General features: G+C 41.5%; 1 protein-coding gene across 4 annotated transcripts in view; it reads right to left on the reverse strand.

Moving 5' to 3' along the window:
- Positions 1-12,281: 12,281 nt before the first annotated feature.
- Mtdh (metadherin) overlaps positions 12,282-21,367 on the reverse strand; it is a 54,028-nt gene continuing 44,942 nt past the window's right edge. For all 4 annotated transcript variants that reach the window (XM_060392990.1, XM_021658525.2, XM_021658524.2 and 1 more), the window contains 4 exons: positions 21,152-21,259; positions 18,681-18,821; positions 15,905-16,061; positions 12,282-15,205 (listed from right to left, as the gene is read on the reverse strand). In XM_060392990.1, the coding sequence (XP_060248973.1) occupies positions 15,135-15,205; positions 15,905-16,061; positions 18,681-18,821; positions 21,152-21,259 (477 nt within the window). In that variant the 3' untranslated portion in view covers positions 12,282-15,134. The remainder of the gene's footprint in view (positions 15,206-15,904; positions 16,062-18,680; positions 18,822-21,151; positions 21,260-21,367) is intronic.

Here is a 21,367-nt window from a genome sequence, read left to right on the forward strand (position 1 = left end):
ACACAGAGAGCTGGGGTGGTGGTGGTCTCCACACACACCTGTCTGGTGACCATGAGCAGCTGCTAGGTCCCTGAGGCTGTGCACGCTAAGAAATACTGTTTACACAATAGTCTAAAAGATTCGAGTGCAGAGCACAGAGAGATCACAGAGAAAAGATTTAAGAGTGGAAAGCTGTAAAACCTTAGAGATAAGAGAATGGGATCATTAGCTTGTACAGTGGCAGAAGTTGTTACAAGCTATACTGAGGCCAAGACAACTTTGGTAAGAGAGCAAGGAGTTAAGAAAATCTCTGAGTCCTAGAGAGGAATTGAGTCCAAGGAGAAAATGAGGATCACAAAAAGAATTCTGCCATAGGGAAGGTTAGGCAGCTGAGAGACAAGAAAACAATGTATCCATAAGGGACAGGAGGAACAAGCAGGTCCTCCACCTGAGGAAGGGTTCCTATATGGCAGAAGCCACAACAGCACAGAGAAGCTAAGTAACTTAGCAGGTAGCTCTTCAGGGCAGTGAAGAAACTCACCCTACAGGCCCAGGAGGGCAGAAGGAGAGATAGAGCAAGTAGAGGAGAGGGGAAGTGGGCAAGGAAGGATTGCGGACCTGGGAGCACATAGGCAGTTCCTGGGAGGACACTCTAGGACAGAGCTGAGAAACCATGAGGATACAGAGGGCCGGACGCCATAGCAACAAGAATTTCAATCCATGGTGTCTCCAAGGGTACTGAGAAAAATGTCCAAAATCACAGAGTTCTTTTCTGGGTGATGGGAATCAAAGCAAGAAGCTCCATTGTTGGGATGACCTATACCCACACATATTGCATCAAATGGCTATGAAGGTGTGCCCCTGTATTTTCATAATTGCTGTGCTGGCAGAGACAAGTGCTGGCAGGATATTTGGTATTGTCATTTCTATGGCTTGCTTTCTATATGTAAATGTCCTTCCTCACCTGCCCAAAAGATGATTCTCTGAGATCATATTAAAAAGCAAGCTGATGTGGTGAAGGTCACATAGCTCTCTTTGCCAAAATGTAAGCCAAAGAGATGGACTGGACATTGTCCTGCTGATGATTGCTTCAGACTGGGTGAGTGTGGCTTTTTGTAGGATAAAGAGCTGGTGGCTGGAGCTGGGGCAGAGCAATGGGCAGAGGCAGGAGACAGAAACAGAGATTGGAACAAAGCAGGGAGGTAAAGAGGAGGAGCCAGGGAAGCAAACTGAGAGCAAGCCACATGGCTGGACCCAGTGGAAGGAAAGCTGGGTTCAGTTTAGAAGGCTAGCTGAGAGACTGCCCCAGCAAAAAGGCCAGCTGCCTTACATTATACAGATGTCTCCACCTCGTTATTGTTAAACATCCAAACAGGTCCACCCCAAAGCCCCCATGAAATTCTGTAGTGACACCCAGTAGAAGGAAAGAGACAAGTAGTTAGAGCAGGCAGAGAAGACAGCTGGAGAGGTACAAATTGTTGTAGTCCAAGAATAGCCACAGAAACTACTGAGATAACAATCTCAGCCATATATTGATGGATTATTTGAATGTCTTTTCCAAGCTGATGGATCAGGGCCCCAGTAAGGACTTGAGAGCCTAACTGACATCTGCCTGTTCTTAGGGCAGTCTTTTTATAGACCAAATAGAATAAAAAATTACGGGGAGGGCCGTAAAACATTGTGGCTAGCTATACAAAGCAATATTACATTTTTGGCTAACTAGACAAAGTATTATCAACTAACCTTTAAGCTGATTGGTTCTGGGTGAGGTAAGTGAGGACCTTCCAAAGTGCAACCCGAGTGCAACTGAGTATAACCAAGTGTATAGATGACAGGAGTGCAACCAGAGTGTAGCCAAGTGTGTGGATAATTAAGTATGAGTTATGACACTATTGAGTCATAGTAATATGTAAGATCAGCTCAACCCTCTGGCAGGGTCTGTTAGTGTAGGTTGACTTGGCTCTTTGGCAGGGTTTGTTACTGTCAGCTATGAGTAACTACTTCTAAGAAGCAAGGTTAGAAGTTTAAAAGTTTTGAACTTAATTTCACCTTATAAACAAAATGGAAGCTGAATATGCTGAACACAAAAATGCTTGCAGCTATGTCTCAAAGCCAGCTTCAACACAAGTGTCTTAGTTAAAGTGTAATTGTCCATGTGGTGAGCCCCAAAGGGCATAGTCAGTGGATACTTACTGAGTAGGTGAGGAGAGATGGATAATACCTAAGGTGGAGGAAGTGGCTGAAGAGGCAGAATCTAGAATCAAATATGGTGGGTGGAAAAGCCAGCAGAAACAAGTGATCCTTATATGCCTTAAGAGAGTCAGATCAGCAGCCTGGAGTTCCTTGGGGAGGGAGATCATTTAAGCCACCCCTGGGTTTCAGCACCAGATGAATGAAAAAAAAAATTTCAAAGAAACATGACTGTTCCTAGGTCTGGTGAAGGAGAAGTTTATTATGGATGTAAAGGAGACACAGCCTGAGGCAGACATGCCTGTTGGTCATGACTCTGAACCCTGTGCGGAGAGGGGAGAGAGAGGGGAGCCAAGTACAGTTAGCCAGGAGGCCAACTACAAAAAAAAGGTGTGGGTAACCAAGATGTCTAAATTATATAGAAAAGGCCTCTTCGAGAAGGACAGCCAAGGCCCTGGGCTGGAGAGTTCAGGGTAGAGGGTGGGTATGCTGGCCATACTCTGTAACAAGTAAGGATGAGGGATGCTGGTACACCTGGCAGCCTGGTCCACTTTGCTATGTAAATAGGCACCTCAGCCATTTGTCCTGAGTTTACAACTTAACACTCCTCACCTCCAGTCTATACCAGCTAATGAAGAAGATGCCTGTGAGCTCCTTGGGAAAAACAAAGTGCCTTGGTGCCAGGATCTGGCTCAAAACACGTCTAAGTTGATACAGACTATATTAATTTTCAAACTTAAAAAATGAATGTATAACAGTGAAATAGAAAACCACTGAGAAAGACTGAAAAGAAAATTATTTTTTAAGAATTTAATTAATTGGCCTGGTCAACAGAGTTCCAGGACAGCCAAAGCTATGCAGAGAAATCCTGTCTTGAAAAAAAAAATTCATGAGTTTTATCTGCATGTGTGTTTCTGTACCACATGGCCTGGTGGCCATTGAGGCCAGAAGGCATTGGATCCCCTGGCACTGGACAGCTGAGTATTGCCATGTTGGTACTGGGGATCTGAGTCCTCTAGGAGGGAAGCCAGAGCTCTCAACTGTTGAGCCGTCTCTCCAGCCCCTACTTATTTATTTTATTTTATTTTTTTGGAGACAAGCCCAAAGTGGTGGTTTGCCTGAGAAATACCCTCGCAGTCTTGGGCACTGGGCCACTCAGCTGGTGGTGCTGTTTCCAGATTTCAATGTTTCTGCTCCGGCCAGCAGAGCTTGTTATTCCAGGGGATAGAAAAGAATCCGATCCTGTGAAAAGATGAGCTGAGAGAAAGAAATGAGTCCAAGCAAACAGGTGCTTGTCAAGGACCAACTTTACTGAGCAGAATCAGCTTTTATATAGGGTTCAGGATGAGGAAGTAGGGTGGGTGAAAAATTACAAATTCTCGGCCAGGGGCCTGAAACATCTTGTGATAAGCCACGGTTCTGTGAGCACATCTCTGCTGTTACCAAGCAGTATGTTTACCGCAGGTAAGGGAACGGGCAAGTTGAGGCAGGTTGATGAGTTTCTACAGGTGGTCCCTGACATCTCCAAGCAGTATGTTTACTGCAGGTAAGGGAACAGGCAAGTTGAGGCAAGTTGGTGAGCTCCTTCAGGTGGTCTCTGAAGTTGGCGAGTTCCCTCTGGTGGTCCCTGACATGTTTCTGCCTTGCTGGGGAAAGTGTGTTTCCAGGAGTGGGCTTTGTGAGCCTATGGCTGTGCCCTACTTACAGTTCACTCTCCCTGCTTTCTGCTTATGATGTTAGGACCCGAAAATCCAAAACAGCCCAAGCAGGCACAAAAATCCAGGCAAAGCAAGATCCTTATTTGAATTAAACAGCAGAAACTGACTGGGTAGGGAGGACAGCACACACTCAGGAGTTGATTGAGTCCCCAAACTTAGTAACTGAGCAGCAAAATCACAAAATCCACAAGCAAGCATTTTGCCAAGATACAGTTAGAATTTTTTTTCATCAATCAGAATCATTTGTTCTTTTGTGAATAGGAACAATCATTATGTTTTGAGGAACAAAAGAAGAATAAGGAGGAAGTTGGCTGGCCATATGGAGAGCTCCCCTAGAGCGTGGGAACTTGAACTTAATTTCACCTTATGATCAAAATTGAGTCTGAACAAAATGGCAGTCTCATTTGTTTGATCCTAACATTGGTTGAATATATGATAGCTTGTTGCCATGCTTCCCCATCATGATGGGCTTTTTTTATTTTTTCTGAAACTATAAACCAAACTAAATTCTTTTTCTTAAATTGCCTTGGTCATGGTGTTTTATCAAAAGTAACTAATATATCCAGTTCTGGAACTCCCTCTATCCCCAATTGCAGGCATTCTTATTTGTGACATAAACTTTCAGAGGGTAATCTGGTGAATTTATCAAACTTACAAAAATTCATCGACCTCACCAGTTCCACAACCTAGGATCCCCCCCTCGCCAACCCCATATGGGGATTTTTTTGTGTAGCTTTGGCTGTCCTGGAACTCAGAGATCCATCTGCCTCTGCCTCCTGAGTGCTGGGATTAAAGGCATTCGTCACTACCACCCAGCCACAATTTAAGATTTTTTATCTTCAAGTATATTTATACAAAGGCAGGAGGATCTCTTTGAGTCCGAGAGTCCGAGATAGCCTGGTCTACAAAGTTAGTCCAGAACAGCCAGGGCTCTGTTACACAGGGAAACCTTGTCTTGAAAAACTGAAGGAAAAAAAAAAAAAGGCTGAAGGCTGGGGAGTAGGCTCAGTGGTTGAGAGTATTTGTTGTTCTGACCGGATTTTGGTATTGTTATTTTTATGGATCATCACCTGTCTTAGTATTTTGTAAACATACACCTTACTCTCCAATTGGCTTAATAAAGAGCGGATGGGGGCTGGAGAGATGACTCAGGGTTAAGAGTACTGGCTGTTCTTCCAAAGATCCTGAGTTCAATTCCCAGCAACCACAAGGTGGCTCACAACCATCTCTGAGATCTGGTGCCTGCTTCTGGCCTGCAGGCACACATGCAGGCAGAATACTGTATAAATAACAAATAAAAATAAATCTTAAAAAATGGCTAATATCTGGGTAGGAAAGGAAAGGTGGGACTTTTGAATAAAGAGAGGGCTCCCTTGGAAGAATCAGGCTGGGCAGAACATGGATGTGGAAGGAACAGCTGCCTGGTCTGAGTGGGAGGTAAAGAGTTATGTGGCAGGACATAGGCCAGGAACAGTTGAGGTTAATTTGTATGAGCTAGCAGAGAGTCTGCCCAGCTATATTTCCTAAGCTCTCACAAATTTTAGTAAGTATGTCATTATGCAGAGCTGGCAGGTCCACAAAAGTGGCATAGTAAACAAATATTTTTTTTTTAAATTAAATTAGTTAACTTATATTTTGGTTTTCTGAGACATGATTTCTCTGTTTAGTCCTGGCTGTCCTGGAATTTTCTCTGTAGACAAGGTTGGCCTGGAACTCAGAGATTTGCCTACTTCTGCCTCCTGAGTGCTAGGATTAAAGTTATGGGCCACTATACCTGTTTTTTTTTTTTTTTTTTTTTTTTTTTTTTTTTTTTTTAAAGGTGGTTGAGCAGGGCATATAGTCCTCTTGCAATCCCAGTGGGATGTGAGATGGAGCCCTGGAAGCTGAACTGGCTAAATGAGTGGGCTCTGGGTTCATGGAGGAACCTTGCCTCAATAGAGTAACTGAGAACAACCAATGCCAGCATCTGTGCCCCAACACATTCCACACTCATGCAGATACTACAGTGCACACACGCGCGCTCACGCGCGCGCGCGCGCGCGCACACACACACACACACACACACACAGTAACTGACTTAAACATAATATTTTATTTTAGTAAAGTATTCCTTTAACCTGTTGTTGTGCATGCATGCACAGATGCGAATGTATGGAGGACAGAGGTTCACAATAGGCTTCTTTCTCTATTGCTTTCACCTAGTTTTTAAGACACTTACTGACCTGGCACTTGCTGTTTTGCTTAGATTGGTGACCAGCAAGTCCCAGGGGCCCTCCTGTCTTTTCCTCCCCAGGCTGGGGTTACAGTCACAAAGCTGCTGTGGCCAGCTTTGACATGGCCTTGGGGGGTTGCACTCAGGTCCTCATGCCTGTGTAGCAAGCACTTTACCCACTGAGCCATCCTCCCAATCTCAAGAATTACTGTGAACACACTGTCCTTTTGCCTCCACCTCCCAAATGTTGGAATTACAGGCACATGCCACCACACGCAACTAGTATTATATTTGGGGGGAATAGAGAGATGTTCATAGGGCTAGAAAAATGACTCAGAGGAAGCCAGGCACAGTGGCATATACCCTAGCACTCAGGGAAGCAGAAGAAGGCAGCCTGGTCTACAAAAGCAAGTCCAGGACGGCCAAAGCAACAGAGAAACATTGTCTCGAAAAACAGCAACAAAACAAACCAAAACAACAAACAAACAAACAAAAACTATGGCTCAGAGGTTAAAGAACACTGACTGTTCTTCCAAAGGTCCCGAGTTCAATTCCCAGCAACCACATGGTGGTCACAACCATCTATAATGAGATCTGGTGCAACCTTCTTGTGTGCAGGTGTGCATGCAGGCAGAACATTGTATAAATAATAAATCTTTAAAAAAAAAAAAGAGGGTAAGAGAGAGGCTCATTAGTTAAAGGCGCTTGCTACTCTTCCAAGGATCCAAGTCTGGGGCAGCTCATAGCTGCCTATAACTCCAGCTACAGAAGATCTGGGCCTCTTCTAGCTTCTGAGTATATTGGGTATACACATACACAGAAACATTAAGTATTATATTTTGAGTGAGTTTTATGGTTGGTCACCAGAGAGAGAAACTAAGAAAGCAGAACACAAATGTGTGTGTGGGATGTTGTCAGAAATTAGAACAAGAGAATAACAAAGATCCGTAAGAAAGAAATCAAGATACAAAGAACAGCTCAGGAGAGAAAACCAGGAAAGAACTGAAGTATGGCAAAGAGTCTCCAAGCAAGGAGTCTGGCTTCCAGGACTTTGCCCTTGTTGCCAATGCACACCCACCTGGGGATGTGCCACCTGTAGTCTCGTTTGAAAAGCAGCACTCATGGCCTGGTGATGGTCAAGGTGCCCTCTTGTGGTGTCTTCAGTTTCACTTTTTGAATGTTTTATTTTAAAAGATTTACTTTTAAGTGTGGGTGTGTTTTGGGTATGTGCACACGAGTTCAAGTTCCTGTGGATCCCAGAGATATCAGATCTTCTGGAGCTGGAGCTGCAGGTGGTTATGAGCAGCTTATCCTGGGTGCTCAGAACTGAATCCAGGTCTTCTGCAAGAGCAAAATGCGCTCTAACCACTGAGCCCAGATTCTTGCTAAGCCTCTTAACCCAGATATGGGTTGGATGGGGGGCTCACGTTCCTCCTGCTGTTCCTCTTAATTAGTTACCTGTAACTTGACGCTTGGGGACTTAAAAAAAAGATTTTGTGTGAGAGAGAGTTGGGGGAGAGAGAAATTGGTGAGCAGCAGCAGCCTGGGCTACAGGAAGCATTTCAAAACACCTCTCGTGGCAAGTCCTGAAGCAGCCACCTGAAGATCATCTGGAGCCACAGCAAGCTGTGGGCCTCCCTGCCTTGAACCCAACCCCAGTCCTCTGAGAGAGCTGTAAACTGTCTCACCTGCCTGGCCACCACTCTCGTCCCCTACTTGGGGTCTGAGGTGGATTTTGGTTGCTCTGTGTGTATATGAAAGCCCAGTGATGGGAGAAAGGATGCCGCATATCTGAGTTTAGAGTCTGGAATGATACATGGGGTTTTCTCCCTTGCAGCAATTGTAGTTTCAGTGTCTCCTGCCTCAGAGAGCACACAGAGAGCACAGTGACACTATGCCCCTTAAAGCTGCCTGTTTTTTTTTTTTTTTCTTTTGGTCTTGGTATCATTGTACACACACATTATATATACATATATATCAACTCTCTATTATATATATATATATATATATATATATATATATATATATATATATATAGTGCTTAGGAGAGACAATTCTCCAGCAAGGAGTTCATGGGCTCCCTGGGTGTATATGCGATTTTTTTTAAAGTAGTTTATTTAATTTTATGTACATTTGTGTGAAGGTGTCAGATCGCTGGAGTTACAGACAGTTGTGAGCTGCCATGTAGGTGCTGGGAATTGAACCTGGGTCCTTTAGAAGAACAGCCAGTACTCTTAACCTCTGAGCCATCTTTCCAGCCCCGTGTGTGAGATTTTTGTGAACTCAACTTCCCACCACTCCCATGATTGTGGAGAGAACCCAGGGCCTGTGCTCATCACACGGACTGTTTTGACTTCAGGAATGACAAGCATTGCATTAGAAAAGTCTGTCCCAGAGAGGGTCCCTACTTTCTTTTTTTCCCATCTGTGTAATTAGCATAAGATGTCATTTGTCTTTTGACATTGTTTGCAGTGGTTTATTTATTTTTTGGGCCTGTCACTTTTTTTTTTTTTTTTTTTTAAGATAAACTGCATCTGTCTTTTAAAACTTACAACTGGATTTTGGGCCATAGACATATTTCCCTATGCCCACAATATACAGAAATTTACATTTTGCTCCTGTAAATGATCGGGGTTCTGCTCCCAGCACCCACATGGCAGCTTATAATCATTGAAACTCCAATTCCAGAGGATCTGATGCCCTCCTGACCTCCTTGGGTACCAGGCATACATGTGGTAGACAGACATATATGTAGCCAAACACTCATACACATAAAACTTTTTATTTAAAGCTATGCACAACTTTTTTTGTTTGTCAAGACAGGGTTTCTCTGTAATAGACCAGGCTGGCTTCCAAATTCAGAGGTCCCCCTGCCTCTGGAGTGCTGGGATTACAGGTGTGTACCACCACACCTGGCCTCTATATACGTTTCTTTGTGTGTATGTACATACCACAGCTCCAAGGTAGAGGTCAAAGGACCACTTTCAGACTGTTAAGCTTGGTAGCTATCTCCCTGGATCCACATTTTCCTTTAGTATTTTTTTCTTTCTTTTTCCTTTTTTAAATGTAGAGGATCTCTTTTCTACTTAAGTTTATTCTTGTGCATGGGGCGAACAGCAGGTTTACTATGGACCAGTACCTCATGTAATGAGCTGCTGGTTCTCTGGAAAAGCACCCAGTGCTCTTAACCTCTGGGCCATCTCCACTAGATTTTCAACTAGTCTTTGTTTTCCATAATAATTCAAGATATTTATATGCATGCATATTTTTGCCTGTGTGTATATCTACATACAATGTACTTGCCTGGTACTCATTGAGGCCATAAGAGGATTTCAGATCCCACAGAACTCAATTTGTAGATGGTTGTGGTGTGTGGCTATTGAATAGTCATTTAAGCAGGGTCTTTCTACATATCCCTGCTGTTCTAGAACTATGCAGACCATGTTGACCTCAAAGTCAGAGATCTGCCTGCCTCTACTGGGATTAAAGGAGTGTGCTACCATGCCCAGTTGCTACTGAGTTTTATTAAATATATCTTCAACCTAACATCACAATCTTGTCTTATAATTTAACTTTGTGATGAAATCTTTTGAGATTTTCTACTATCAACTCCTCATGCAGCCTTGATCTGATTCTAGTAACAGAAACATCTAGTACCAAGGATGCCCAGTGTTTAGGCAGGTTTTCTCACATTTTCATTATTAGCTTGTTTCAATTTTGACTAGATACAGGAATTGCTACAACAGCAATCTATTTCTACATATTAAAAGCAGTTTAGAAGAGAATCATTTGTAATTCCAATAGTCTTAAGCCGCAGTACACTAGCTATTGTATACCATGAACTCCCTTTGCTGTTTGTCAGAGCCTCATTGAGGGGAGGGGGCACTTGCTGTTTCCCTATTGGCTCTCACATAGTTGTGCTCTGACCTCCAGGCGGCATCACTCACATGCAGCCACAGTAGCTATGCATACTCAGGAGTTTTCCCAGGAGGTATGCACTCAATGTCTCAAGGGTGGCTTATGAGACTACTGTGAACAGGCTGAGACCAGGGTACACATTACCTGGAATCCTTAGTCATGTCTTCCAAGGTAGGCATTTTAGAGTACCCATTTTCATCCATTACCGAATAGTCACGCTCACTTCAGGTTCACTGCTGCTTGATGTTCCCACACTGGTGGTGTTTCATTTAAGCAGTGGTGGTTTTAGATGTATCTTTTATTACGTTTTAAAGTTTCTGGAAGTGGCTGGGCGATGGTGGCACATGCAGCACTCGGGAGACAGAGGAAGGTGGATCTCTGTGAGTTTGAGGCCAACCTGGTCTACAAAGTAAGTCCAGGATAGCCACGGTAACAGAAACCCTATGTGTGGTTGGGGGGAGATAAAAATAAAAAAAAGCATGTCTTGATGCTAGAGTAAGAAAAGTATTTAAGACTAGAACTGCAGTAGTGTTTACTTTTCAATGACTTTTGCATGGCTGGGCATTTATTACAACTTACAATCCACACTTGCAGCGTGGCAACAGAATGTCTCAGCATGTCTCAGTTTAACCAGCTCTTCGGTGTGGTGGGACGCACACACGTGTAGGCCCAAAGCAGGACACTGAATATTCTGCTCCATCACTTGCCACCTAACTCCTTTGAGACAGGGTCTCTCACTGAACCTGCAGCTAGGCTGCCACCACTAAGCCCCACGATTCTGTCTCTGCCCCAGCCCCACACCAGGGCTGGGGTTACAAGCAGGCATGTGGTCACACCCTGCTTTTTACATAGGTGCCGAGAGTCAGGACCTCATGCTTGTGCAGCAAGCACTCTCACCATCAGCCAACTCTCCAGCTCTGAAGCTGTTACAAAGTGGCTTTTTTTTTTTTTTTTTTTTTTTGAAGAAACTACTAAGTAGAAAATTGGGCCAGGTGTAGTGGTGCAGACCAGTAAAGGTACATGCCTTTACTCCTAGCACTAGTGAGTTAAAGGCTAGCATGGGATAGGTACATAGTGAGTTCTAAGACAGCCAGAGCTACATAGTGAGGCCCTGTTGAGAGAAAGAAATCAGAGCATCCACAAGTTTTAAATTTCTGCATAGCTGGAAAAGCTAAATGACCTCAGAAATGCTTTGGTACGCAAACACTGAGACTAGCAGCAGTGTCCTCTGCCTAATTCTGTTCATTACAGAAGCAGAAAATATGAATTTAGTCAACAAAAACCTTGGATAAAAACTACTCCTGCCACCCCCCCGCTGTTGGGACCAAGCAACTATGAACATTCTCTGGGAAATGCTTTTTCCAAGTGGCCCAGGTGCTGACAGGAAGTGTGTAGTGAAAGCAGCCGTCTTCAACGACTAGGAAGCAACACAGAAGGACCCCCACTGCTGTACTATCACACTTGGTCCGGGCTACTTGCCAGATCCTTTGTGTGTGTGTATTCATGTTTGTGCAGACACGCATAGTGTAAGCCAGAGACTAACAGGTGTCCTCTTTGATGACTCTTCATATCCTTTTAAAGGCAGGGTCTCTGAACCTGGAACTCAACAATTTGGCTAGACTGGCTACCAGTAAGCAGACTTAGGGATGCTTCTGCCTTCCCAGTACTGGGATTACAAGCCTACGCTACTGCACCTAATTTCTTATGTGGGAGTTAGTTATCTGCCATACTTTAAGGGCTGAACCATCTCCCCAGATTTTTATATGTAATAGAAACAAGTATCTTAAGTCACTACTATTTGGGAACACAGCTAATCTATATACCCACATGCCAAATTCTAGTTCAATTTCTTTAACCTAAAAGGCCACACCTATTAAGCTGACCTATGGTTGTTTCCCATGGAGGACACTATCACGAATGCTCACTGACCCTCCCGCTCAACACACACACACACCACACACCTCTAGGGTCTTACTCTGTAGCCCTGGCTGTCCTGGAAATCACTGTGTAGACCAGAATAGCCTCATACAGATTTACCTGCCTCTGCCTCCTGAGTACTGTGAGTAAAGAAGAATATAACCATGTCTGGCTGCAAATGTTCATTTTCAGATGCTTTAACTTCAAATATGTGATTCTTTGTTGGCAAAGCCTGAAATGGTTTTAATAGAAAGGAAAAACAAATCTCATGAACCAAAGGCTCAATATCTTAAACAGAACAACATAAAAGGACAAAGTCCCTTCCCACACAGAATGTTAACAAACAATTTAAACAAAACAAAAATGGTCTGTTTTATTTACAACACTCAGTGCATCTTACACATGACACATTTTCATTCCCCAAGTCTTTTGAAAGCAATTCCAATTCCAGTTTGTGCAATGAGTTTACAGGAAAACCTTAAGATAGCCATTAGATACCTTAAACCTAAATCCTAAATTTTGATATTTCACACTATATTAAGAGGACTGTTTTTAATTAAGAAAAACTAAACTCTGCAATTAATTACTACCCTCTGGGATTTTTTTTAACTCAAATACAAACTGGATTAGCCTACAAAATAATACCATTAGATTTGGATAAATTATTCCAACCTCCCCTCCTCAATAAAATGCATGCACAAATTAAACATGGTAAATTACATTAATGATATTTTATTTCAATACTTTCTTTTTGGACTCTCTCAACTGTTTATTTCTCAATTTAAGGTATAGACAGGGATAATGCAGTTGGAGAACTCTGACATGCCCACACTCTGTTCAAGAACAGAAAGGCTATTCACAGAACCTATTTCAAAGAGGCAGGAGGCATCAGAGGCCCTTAACCCGCCAGCACAGAACAGCAGGCCTTTACCTCTACTCCCTAATCACCATTACCTAGATTTCTGAGTTTTCTGAGCTGATGACAGAAACCAGTTACTCTGTTCAGTAAAAACAAAAACAAAAACAAAACTCCACTGTCTTGCCACATAAAGATCTGTAAAGAGGCAAAGAGCAATGAACAATTTTATGAGAACTGGCTTAATTTTCACTCATATAGCTGCCTCCTTCTAAAAAAATAAAGAGAGAAAGCAGGCACAGAGGCTATCTACACACTGACCCACCCAGTGTATGACTGTGCTTGCCCACTCCCATGACACATTTCTTCTCAAAAAGATGGTTTCTTGCTACATGGTATAGGTGCTGCCTCCTACAAGAAGTGACTGAATTGGGAGATACTGAACTGAGAAGTAAAGTTTCATGTTCGACCTAGCCCAAAGAATTATAAGAAAAAGGAACGGTGAGGTAGAGTTGAGAGAGTTCAATTAAACTTGTGAGCACTGACCTTTTGGCACACTCTGTAATTACAGACTCCCTATCAAAGTTTCCTTGAGACACAGTGTGGCAGCCCCCCTGAGGGAACAGGAAGCTCAGCAGCCATGTGAAGGCTCTATTCCTGGCACGTCAGCTATTATTCACCCAACAGTGAAGCAAATAAAAACAATGCTATCTATTTCTGCATTTATTTAAACAACTCAATTAATTTAGAAATCTTATTCAATCAAACAAAACTTCTGACGACATGTAAACGTACTGCCATGTTCCTGAAACAGATGTTAATACCCAATGAAAAGTTGTTGATTGCATGTGAGGAAAGCTGTCCAGTAATAAGGCCAGTCTTCAACAGAACTAAAACCATTTTACATCTTGCAGCTTTTCATAGTTGACAATATTATTAAACTACAGTCAAATATAAAGACAGTATTTAATGAATAGATCAGTACCATTGGTTATAGCTTTTAAACAGGTTCATTCCTGGAGCCACACGAAAACAAGCCACTCACATCAATAAATCATGGCTTTTTTTTAAAATCACAATTCACTAAGTGATGTTAATTATGGTCCTTGTCAAACACGCTTGGTAAAGGCTATTTACAGTGTACATGGCCAAGCATGCACTATTAACAATTACAGAGAGGCCTGCCAGTTTCTTAGGGATCACACAGTGCCTGAAAATGGTGACAGATCATACATCACTTAAATCAACACAGTTTCAAGCAGAAAATGTTCCTTTTTGACCACAATTGCAATAATTACATGAAAATTCTTATAAAAACATGAATCCCCTTCAAGAAATTGATGCATATTCTACGTACTACAGGTTAAGGCAGTAAAAAAATGTATTCCTGATAACTGGAGGTCTCAACAATGTCAATTAAAGCGGTCTACTTTTCCATTTTCCATCATATTCTCAAAAGTTATGAATTACTTCATTTTTAAGGTAAAAAAATTACTAGCAACTAAGACTTGACACTGGAAAAACTGATAGGGAAAGAAAGAAATATTAAGTTGGATTTTGCCTGAAAAGTTTTCAAATCAATGAACAAGAGCATTATCTGTTAGTCTCAGTCTTAAACATATCAAACAAATAATATAGTTCACCTTTCTTAATTTAAAATATACTGTTACTTTGAATAATTCAAGTAATGTAAGACTATCAAAAATAACTTTGTAAGCCATAAGTGTCTGTCAATTGCATTTCAATGTTTTAATTAAGAACTTCTAAAGAACTGTAAACTAAACCAAGACAGTTTAGTTAAACAAATGATAAATGACTTTTTATTTGCACTTGTGATTCTTTTAATACAAATTGCTACAACAAATATGTAAAGATATGGCAGATTATGCATTTGATCAAAGCACTTTGATTTAAGCACAAAACAGATTCAAATGGTCTAAGTTTGTGCATTAAGATCCAAGGAGTTGCCTACTGGTTTCTAGGCAGCCTTTTCTCCAATCAGAATCCATTATTCCTCAGCTGCAGATGAGACAGGGCACAATCCGTTGTAAACAGGGAACTGTTGTAAAACCAGGATAATATTCTTAAATTAAGATCATTCTCATTTAATTGAAAAGACTCTCCCAAGTGTCTTCCAGTACTGCAGTATGTATTCTGTTGACCTCTTAATTTCATAAATTAACTTTCCTTTGATTCCATTTTATGGTGGTTGTGTTCAGTTTTGTTTTAAAAATTGGTTTAAATTTATATAAAACTCTGTACATGTTCACAAATTATTGCATAAACAGCATATTCTTCAAGACAGTGTTTGTAAACACATGTCCAATTCAGGGAAAAAAATAATTCACGTTTCCCGCCTGGCTTTTTTCTTCTTTTTTATTTGTTTTGGAGATTCCCAGTTAGCTTCAGACTTGGCTAAAAGGAAAAAGAAAAGGGGTGGTGAGGAGAGAAAAGTGTAAGGAGGATGGTCAAATACACATCAATAATATAAAAATGACAACTATGCTGCCAGGCTTTGGTAGCACAGGCCTTTAACCCCACTACTAGAGAGGCAGCGGTACACAGATCTCTTGAGTTTGAGGACAGTTAGATCAATAGAGCAAGTTCTAGGACAGCCAGGGCTACAAAGAGAGACCCTGTCTAAAAAAGACAAAACAAAACAACTATAAAAAAAAAAAAAACAAACCGGTTTTAAATGTTCAAATTTTATAATTTAAGTTTTCCAGCCTTAAATATTTTCAAGTTAGCTATTATCTTCGTCCGTTCTTTTCTAACCCAAAATATTAACTGTAACAGCTGATACTCAAGTGTTGGCAACCTCCCTCCTGCCTCTCTGAGATGGAACACCATTATGTAGCTGGCTCCCTTGGATTGATAGCTGGTGAAGAGAAGGAATAAAAGTAACAGGGAGCCCCAGGAACATGTGCAAATAAAAAGGGCAAAGAGTCAAGCGAGCAGGCATGACCCAAGCTTGCTCTTACTGTCTTCAGTGCTTACAGATTATATGATTTTAGCAGCCTGGTTCTTACAACTCAAGTCTGAGAAACTTCAAGGAACCACACACTTCCAGCAGGCAGGTAAGAAAAAATGCAAGAGGGCAAACAAAGCACTTACTCTGTGAGGGAGGCACACTGTTTTGCTTAGCATTTGACTTGGGCTTGTCTGTGTCTTGTAACATCGGTGGCACTTGGGAAGAGCTCTTATCAGAGTCACCTTTTGATAAGGTAACAGATGGCTCGGCAGATACAGCAGGTGGAAGAGTCTTGATAGGCTATTTTGGAATACAATTATCTCAGAATTTTGTATAGATTTCATGTAACACATTAAGCATTACAGCAGTATCCAGAGACTATTTAGTAGCATGCAAAATTAAAATGGCTTCTAATTAGGTTATAGGGTAGCACTGTAACTCATTTCTGCCCTCCAGTGACAGAACTAAACAAATCATCTACAACATCTCTAAGTATAATTAAAGATAAAAACAATAAACATGGCAGTGGTGGCACAAATCTTTAATCCCAACAATCAAAAGGCAGAGTAGGGGGATATCTGTGAGTTCTAGGCTAGCCTGGTCTACAGAGTGAGTTCCAGGATAGTCAAGGCTACACAGAGAAACTCTGTCTCGAGAAACCAAACCAAACCAAACCAAACACACAAGCAAAAAACAAACAAACAAACAAACAAAAAACCCATTAGAATGTCAAACCACTCTTTGCTGTAATACTCACCTTTATGTATACTGAGATTATATTTTACCTCACAATACTTAGGTATTTAATAGCATCAAATCTGCCGGGTGTGGTGGTGAACACTTTTATACTAGTACTCCAGAAGACAGAGGCAGGTGTCACTATGAGTTCAAGGCCAGCCTGGTCTACAAATTGAGTCCAGGACAGCCAAGATTACACAGAGAAACCCTGTCTTGGAATGGAACAGAATAGAACAGCACAGCATCAAACCTAAGTGGAAAGTCTGACTACCATTTTAGAACATCACCACTAGAGCTCCTTGTCTTAGCAGCACTTTTGTTAGAGCTGGCCTGCTAACTGTAAAAGTTTCATTAGACAGAATGCTATGTTTTGTCCACTGTTGTGTTTAGTTACTCAAACAGCAGGTGGCACATAAACTTCAAAAATACTTTTTGATCTGGGTGCGCAAGTGCAAGCCTGTGATCCCAGCACTCAGGGAGGCAGAGGCAGGTGGATCTCTGTGAGTTCCAGGCTGGCTGGTCTACAGAGTGAGTCCAAGGACAGCCACAGCTACACAGAGAAACCCTGTTTTGAAAAACAGAAACATTAATTTTTGAACATGTAAATCAGGCAATTCAAAAAGAATGTACTTTATTTAAATCCTTAAAATTTATTTTATGGTGTAAGTGTTTTGCCTGCAAATATTTACGTATACCATCTGTTTGGTACCCAACTGTAGTTACATGGTTGTAAACCACCATGTGGGTAATGGGAACCAAACCCTGGTCTGCAAGAGCTACATGGCCTCTTAACCACTGAGCCAACTTTCTAGCCCCCTTGGATATATTTTAATAAGGCTCAGTGTATTAGCAACTATCCTATCGCTGTGAAGAGATACAACAGCCAAAACAACTCTTAATAAAAGAAAGCATTTAACTGGAGGTTGGCTTACAGTTTCAGAGTTACTCATCATGGTGGGAGCATCGTGGCAAGCATGGTGCTGGATTTGTAGCTGAGAGCCACACCCTGATCCACAGAGACTGGATCTGGCATGGACACTGGAAACCTCAAAGACTATCTCTAACTACACACTTCCTCTAACAAGGCCACACCTCTTAATCCTTCTAATCCTATCAAAGAGTTTTAATCCCTCATGACTAAACCATTCAAATATATGGGCCTCTGGGGAGAGGTATTCAAACCATCACACGCATGTTACCCAATTAGAAATCATCATGTTTTTATTTCATGTCACTGACCTAGAACTTTCATAAACTAGTCTCTTCTGACATCAAAATTCCAGAGGAGGTACATGATTAAAAGACTTGTCACTGTCAGGTGTAAAATCCCAGCAGTGGGATGGTAGAGGCAGGAGGTTCAGGAATTTATGCCAGCTGTGGCTAGACAATAAGTTTGAGGTTGGCCAGAGCTGTAAGAAACCTTGTCTCAAACAACAAAGCAAAATCATAACAAAGCCTCAAAAAAATGAAACAAATGTTACATTTTGAGAAACTGGTCATATTAAGGTGGGTACTTTGGGTAAATGCAGTGGTAAAAGCTCTTTCTCTTAGGTCTTCTATCTTCCATGCCTAGATGTTTAGGAGGGGAAAGCATAGTGCAGCGATCCCTTTAACACTGAAGTGATCTGTTTGGAGACTAGCAGTGGGTGCTTGAAACTGCAGGTAGTGCCAAGCCCTATGCTTTTTTTTTTGGAGACAGGGCTGACCTACAACTCACTTTGTAGACTAGGCTGGTTCTTTTTTCTTTTTTTTCTGTGTAGTCCCAGCTGTCTTGGAACTCATTTCGTAGATCATGCTGGCCTCAAACTCAAGAAATCCACCTTCTTATGCCTTCTAAGTGCTGGCTTAAAGGTGTGCTCCACCACACCTAAGTTGTTCTACATTTCTCTTTAAATTTTCTTTGTGGTCACTGAATCTCATATGTTTAGCATAGTACTTCAATAAAATATGAATTATTGTACAATTATTAAAGCAACACAACTTTATTCTTCTTCTTAAAAAAGATTTATTATATATATAGTGGTCTGCCTGCACTGTAACCTGCACCAGATCTCATTATAGATGGTTGTGAGCCACCATGTAGTTGCTGGGAATTGAACTCAGGACCTTTAGAAGAGCAGCCAGTGCTCTTAACCTTTGAGCCATCTCTCTAGCCTAACTTTATTATTCTTTAAAAATTACCTGGCTATTTTTGACGAGTACTTCAGCTGGATCACTAGTGCTCATGGTCTTCAGGGAAAAAGCTTTCTCCTGTTTTGGACGGGATTTGGAGGTATTCACTGGAAGCTCTTCTCTAATGTCCTTTTCTGGTTCTTCTGTGTCCTGAAGAAGAAAGCTATTTGAGGACTGTTACAAGTTCAAGGCCAGCGTGGGCTACAGAGTGAAACCCTGTTTCAAATCCTGTCTCTTTAAATTACATATACTAAAACACATACCAGAACGATAATCACTGTAATCAAATAGGCCAACTCAAAGAGAATAAACTTAGCATTCAATTTACAAGAAGCATGGCTGATATAGAAACAAACCTTAAGAAAAAAAAAAAAAAGGCATTTCATTCAGTGACTTCTTCAAGGAGTAATGTGTTCACATGTACATATTATAAAGAGTCAAGACATGACTTATCCATGTAATTCCAGGGACAAATCTCTTAGCTTGTGTTTTTATTCCCTTAACTGTGAAAGTTTCTACAGGAAATTTCTATGGTTCTAAGTTTTAATGTATCCAGTGTTCACTATTTATAAAGTTTAACAAAATAATGCTTACATATATAAAGAACACAGAATTTGTTGGTGTGGTTGTGCGTGCCTATAATACCAGTATTCGGGGGAGGCAGAGGCCAGCCTGGTCTACAAAATGAATCCAGGACAGCTGAGGCTACACACAGAACCTGTCTCAGAAAACGAAACTGAAACCAAACCAAAAACACCAAAACAAAAAAGACATACAATTTACTGAATGTCAAGGCATACTCTAGTGACTGCTCTAAAAACTGCCCAAGATGACTGCAAAACTTTCCTTCCTGGGCAGTGAGAGGGCTTACTGGATAAAGACACCTGCTACCAGGCCATGGATCTGATCCCCAGCACGAACATAGTAGAGAGAACCCCCAGAAGTTAGTCTCTGACCTCCACATACATGTTGTGGCACAGGAGTGCATGCTGCATGCATGGACACACATACAAGCAAATGTTATAACAAAATTTCCTTCCAACATTGTTATTTTATGAAATGTGATACAACACCGGGTTTGAATAGCAACTCAAAATTCTGATGTCAATTTAAGTTCAGCACTGAGTTTTGTTTTTTCTATTCTTTTTCTTCTCCAGGCGGGGTTTCCTGGACTTGAACTCCCATGCACTAGGATTAAAGGTGTGGACCACCACCTTTTTAATTTTTTGAGATAGGATTTCTCACTGAACCTGAAGCTCACCAATTTGGTGAGACTGGCTAGACAATGAGCTTCAGGGACCTGCCTGAAGTATCTGACTGCCCTTGCCTCCTGAGACTGGGATTACAGGACATAACACTCTGTCCAGTTCTTCCTGTGGGTTCTGGAGATCCAGACTCAGGTCTTTGTGCTTGTAGAGCAGGTACTTCACCAAAGGAGCCAAATCCCAAAACACTGCCTATCCTCTTGATGAAATGGTCCTCTGGGAAGTCAGAAATTAGAGAGACGTTATAGAGTTCAGGCAGGACTCAAGGCATAAAGATCCAAAAGAGTACATGGATCAGCTTTCCTTAAGACCATGGAGTCCAGAATATATTGGTTTTCACCGTCACCCTTGCACTAAACAATCAAGTAGCTTGTGGAAAAAAATGATGCCTTATGGATCTATATTATCCTTGACTCCATAGTAGTTGAGAGGCCCACAGATGGCTGAGGGCAGCCTCCACTCTGGTGGATTACTTTTGAAGCATATGGAAAGCCATGGTTAGTTGGCAGTATGGAGAGAGCAAAAAAGTGGTGCTGGCTGATTTTGGAAGCAGGCTATAGAAAAAGATGTTCCTGGGGGACATTAGCACTGCAGAGGAGGATTAGAAGGAAGGTGAAAAGGGAAGCGGAAGTGGACTTAGGTCTAGTCCATCCACACGCTAGTGAAGCTAAAGGCAGATCTGCAAAAGCTCGGCATTTGTTCTTTCATGTGTGATCTTGTACTGCCTTTCTTACCTCACCATTTCATAATACATGTGCAATTTGGTTTAAAGGTATAAACGCTTGATATATTTTTAGGGCAATACAATTTTTATTGTAATAATATAATGCAACAATTCTCTACCATGTCTAAATTTTCAAAAGTCCAATTTTTATATTTTAAAAACTCATTGGAGTGGGCAGAAGAGACGGTCCAGTGACCAGGATCACTTGCTGCTCTTGTAGCAGAACTGGGTTTGATTACCACCATCCATGTGTTGGTTCACAATCATCTACACTTTCAGTTGCAGGGGCTCTGATGGGTTCTTCTGACCTCTGCGGGTACTAGGACACATGTGGTACACATACACACAGTCAGGCAGAACACTCGAAAATTTTTATAGATGGTTTAGCTGCTGTCATCTATCTCTACATATTTTTAGTGCCTGTACATTATCTTTCTATACCACCCACAGTAAGTACATCAGAGTGAATGCTCATTGTTCAGGTACTTTACCTGTGTAAGAGAGTTGTCTTCACCTTGCTTCTTCTTTTTCTTTTTTTTCTTTTTAGATTTTCCAGTTGGAAGAGCTCCCTCTCCTTTTTCTTTATCATCATCTGAAACCTGATATTAAAAACAAAACACTGAAGTAAAACCACCTAGTTAAGCTTATATTACTCAGAACAATTGTGAAATAATTTCAGACACTGTTTGGTCTTTATCTTTCAAAAT

This window comes from Meriones unguiculatus, chromosome 1 (genome assembly GCF_030254825.1).
Source record: "Meriones unguiculatus strain TT.TT164.6M chromosome 1, Bangor_MerUng_6.1, whole genome shotgun sequence".
Lineage (NCBI taxonomy): Eukaryota > Metazoa > Chordata > Mammalia > Rodentia > Muridae > Meriones > Meriones unguiculatus.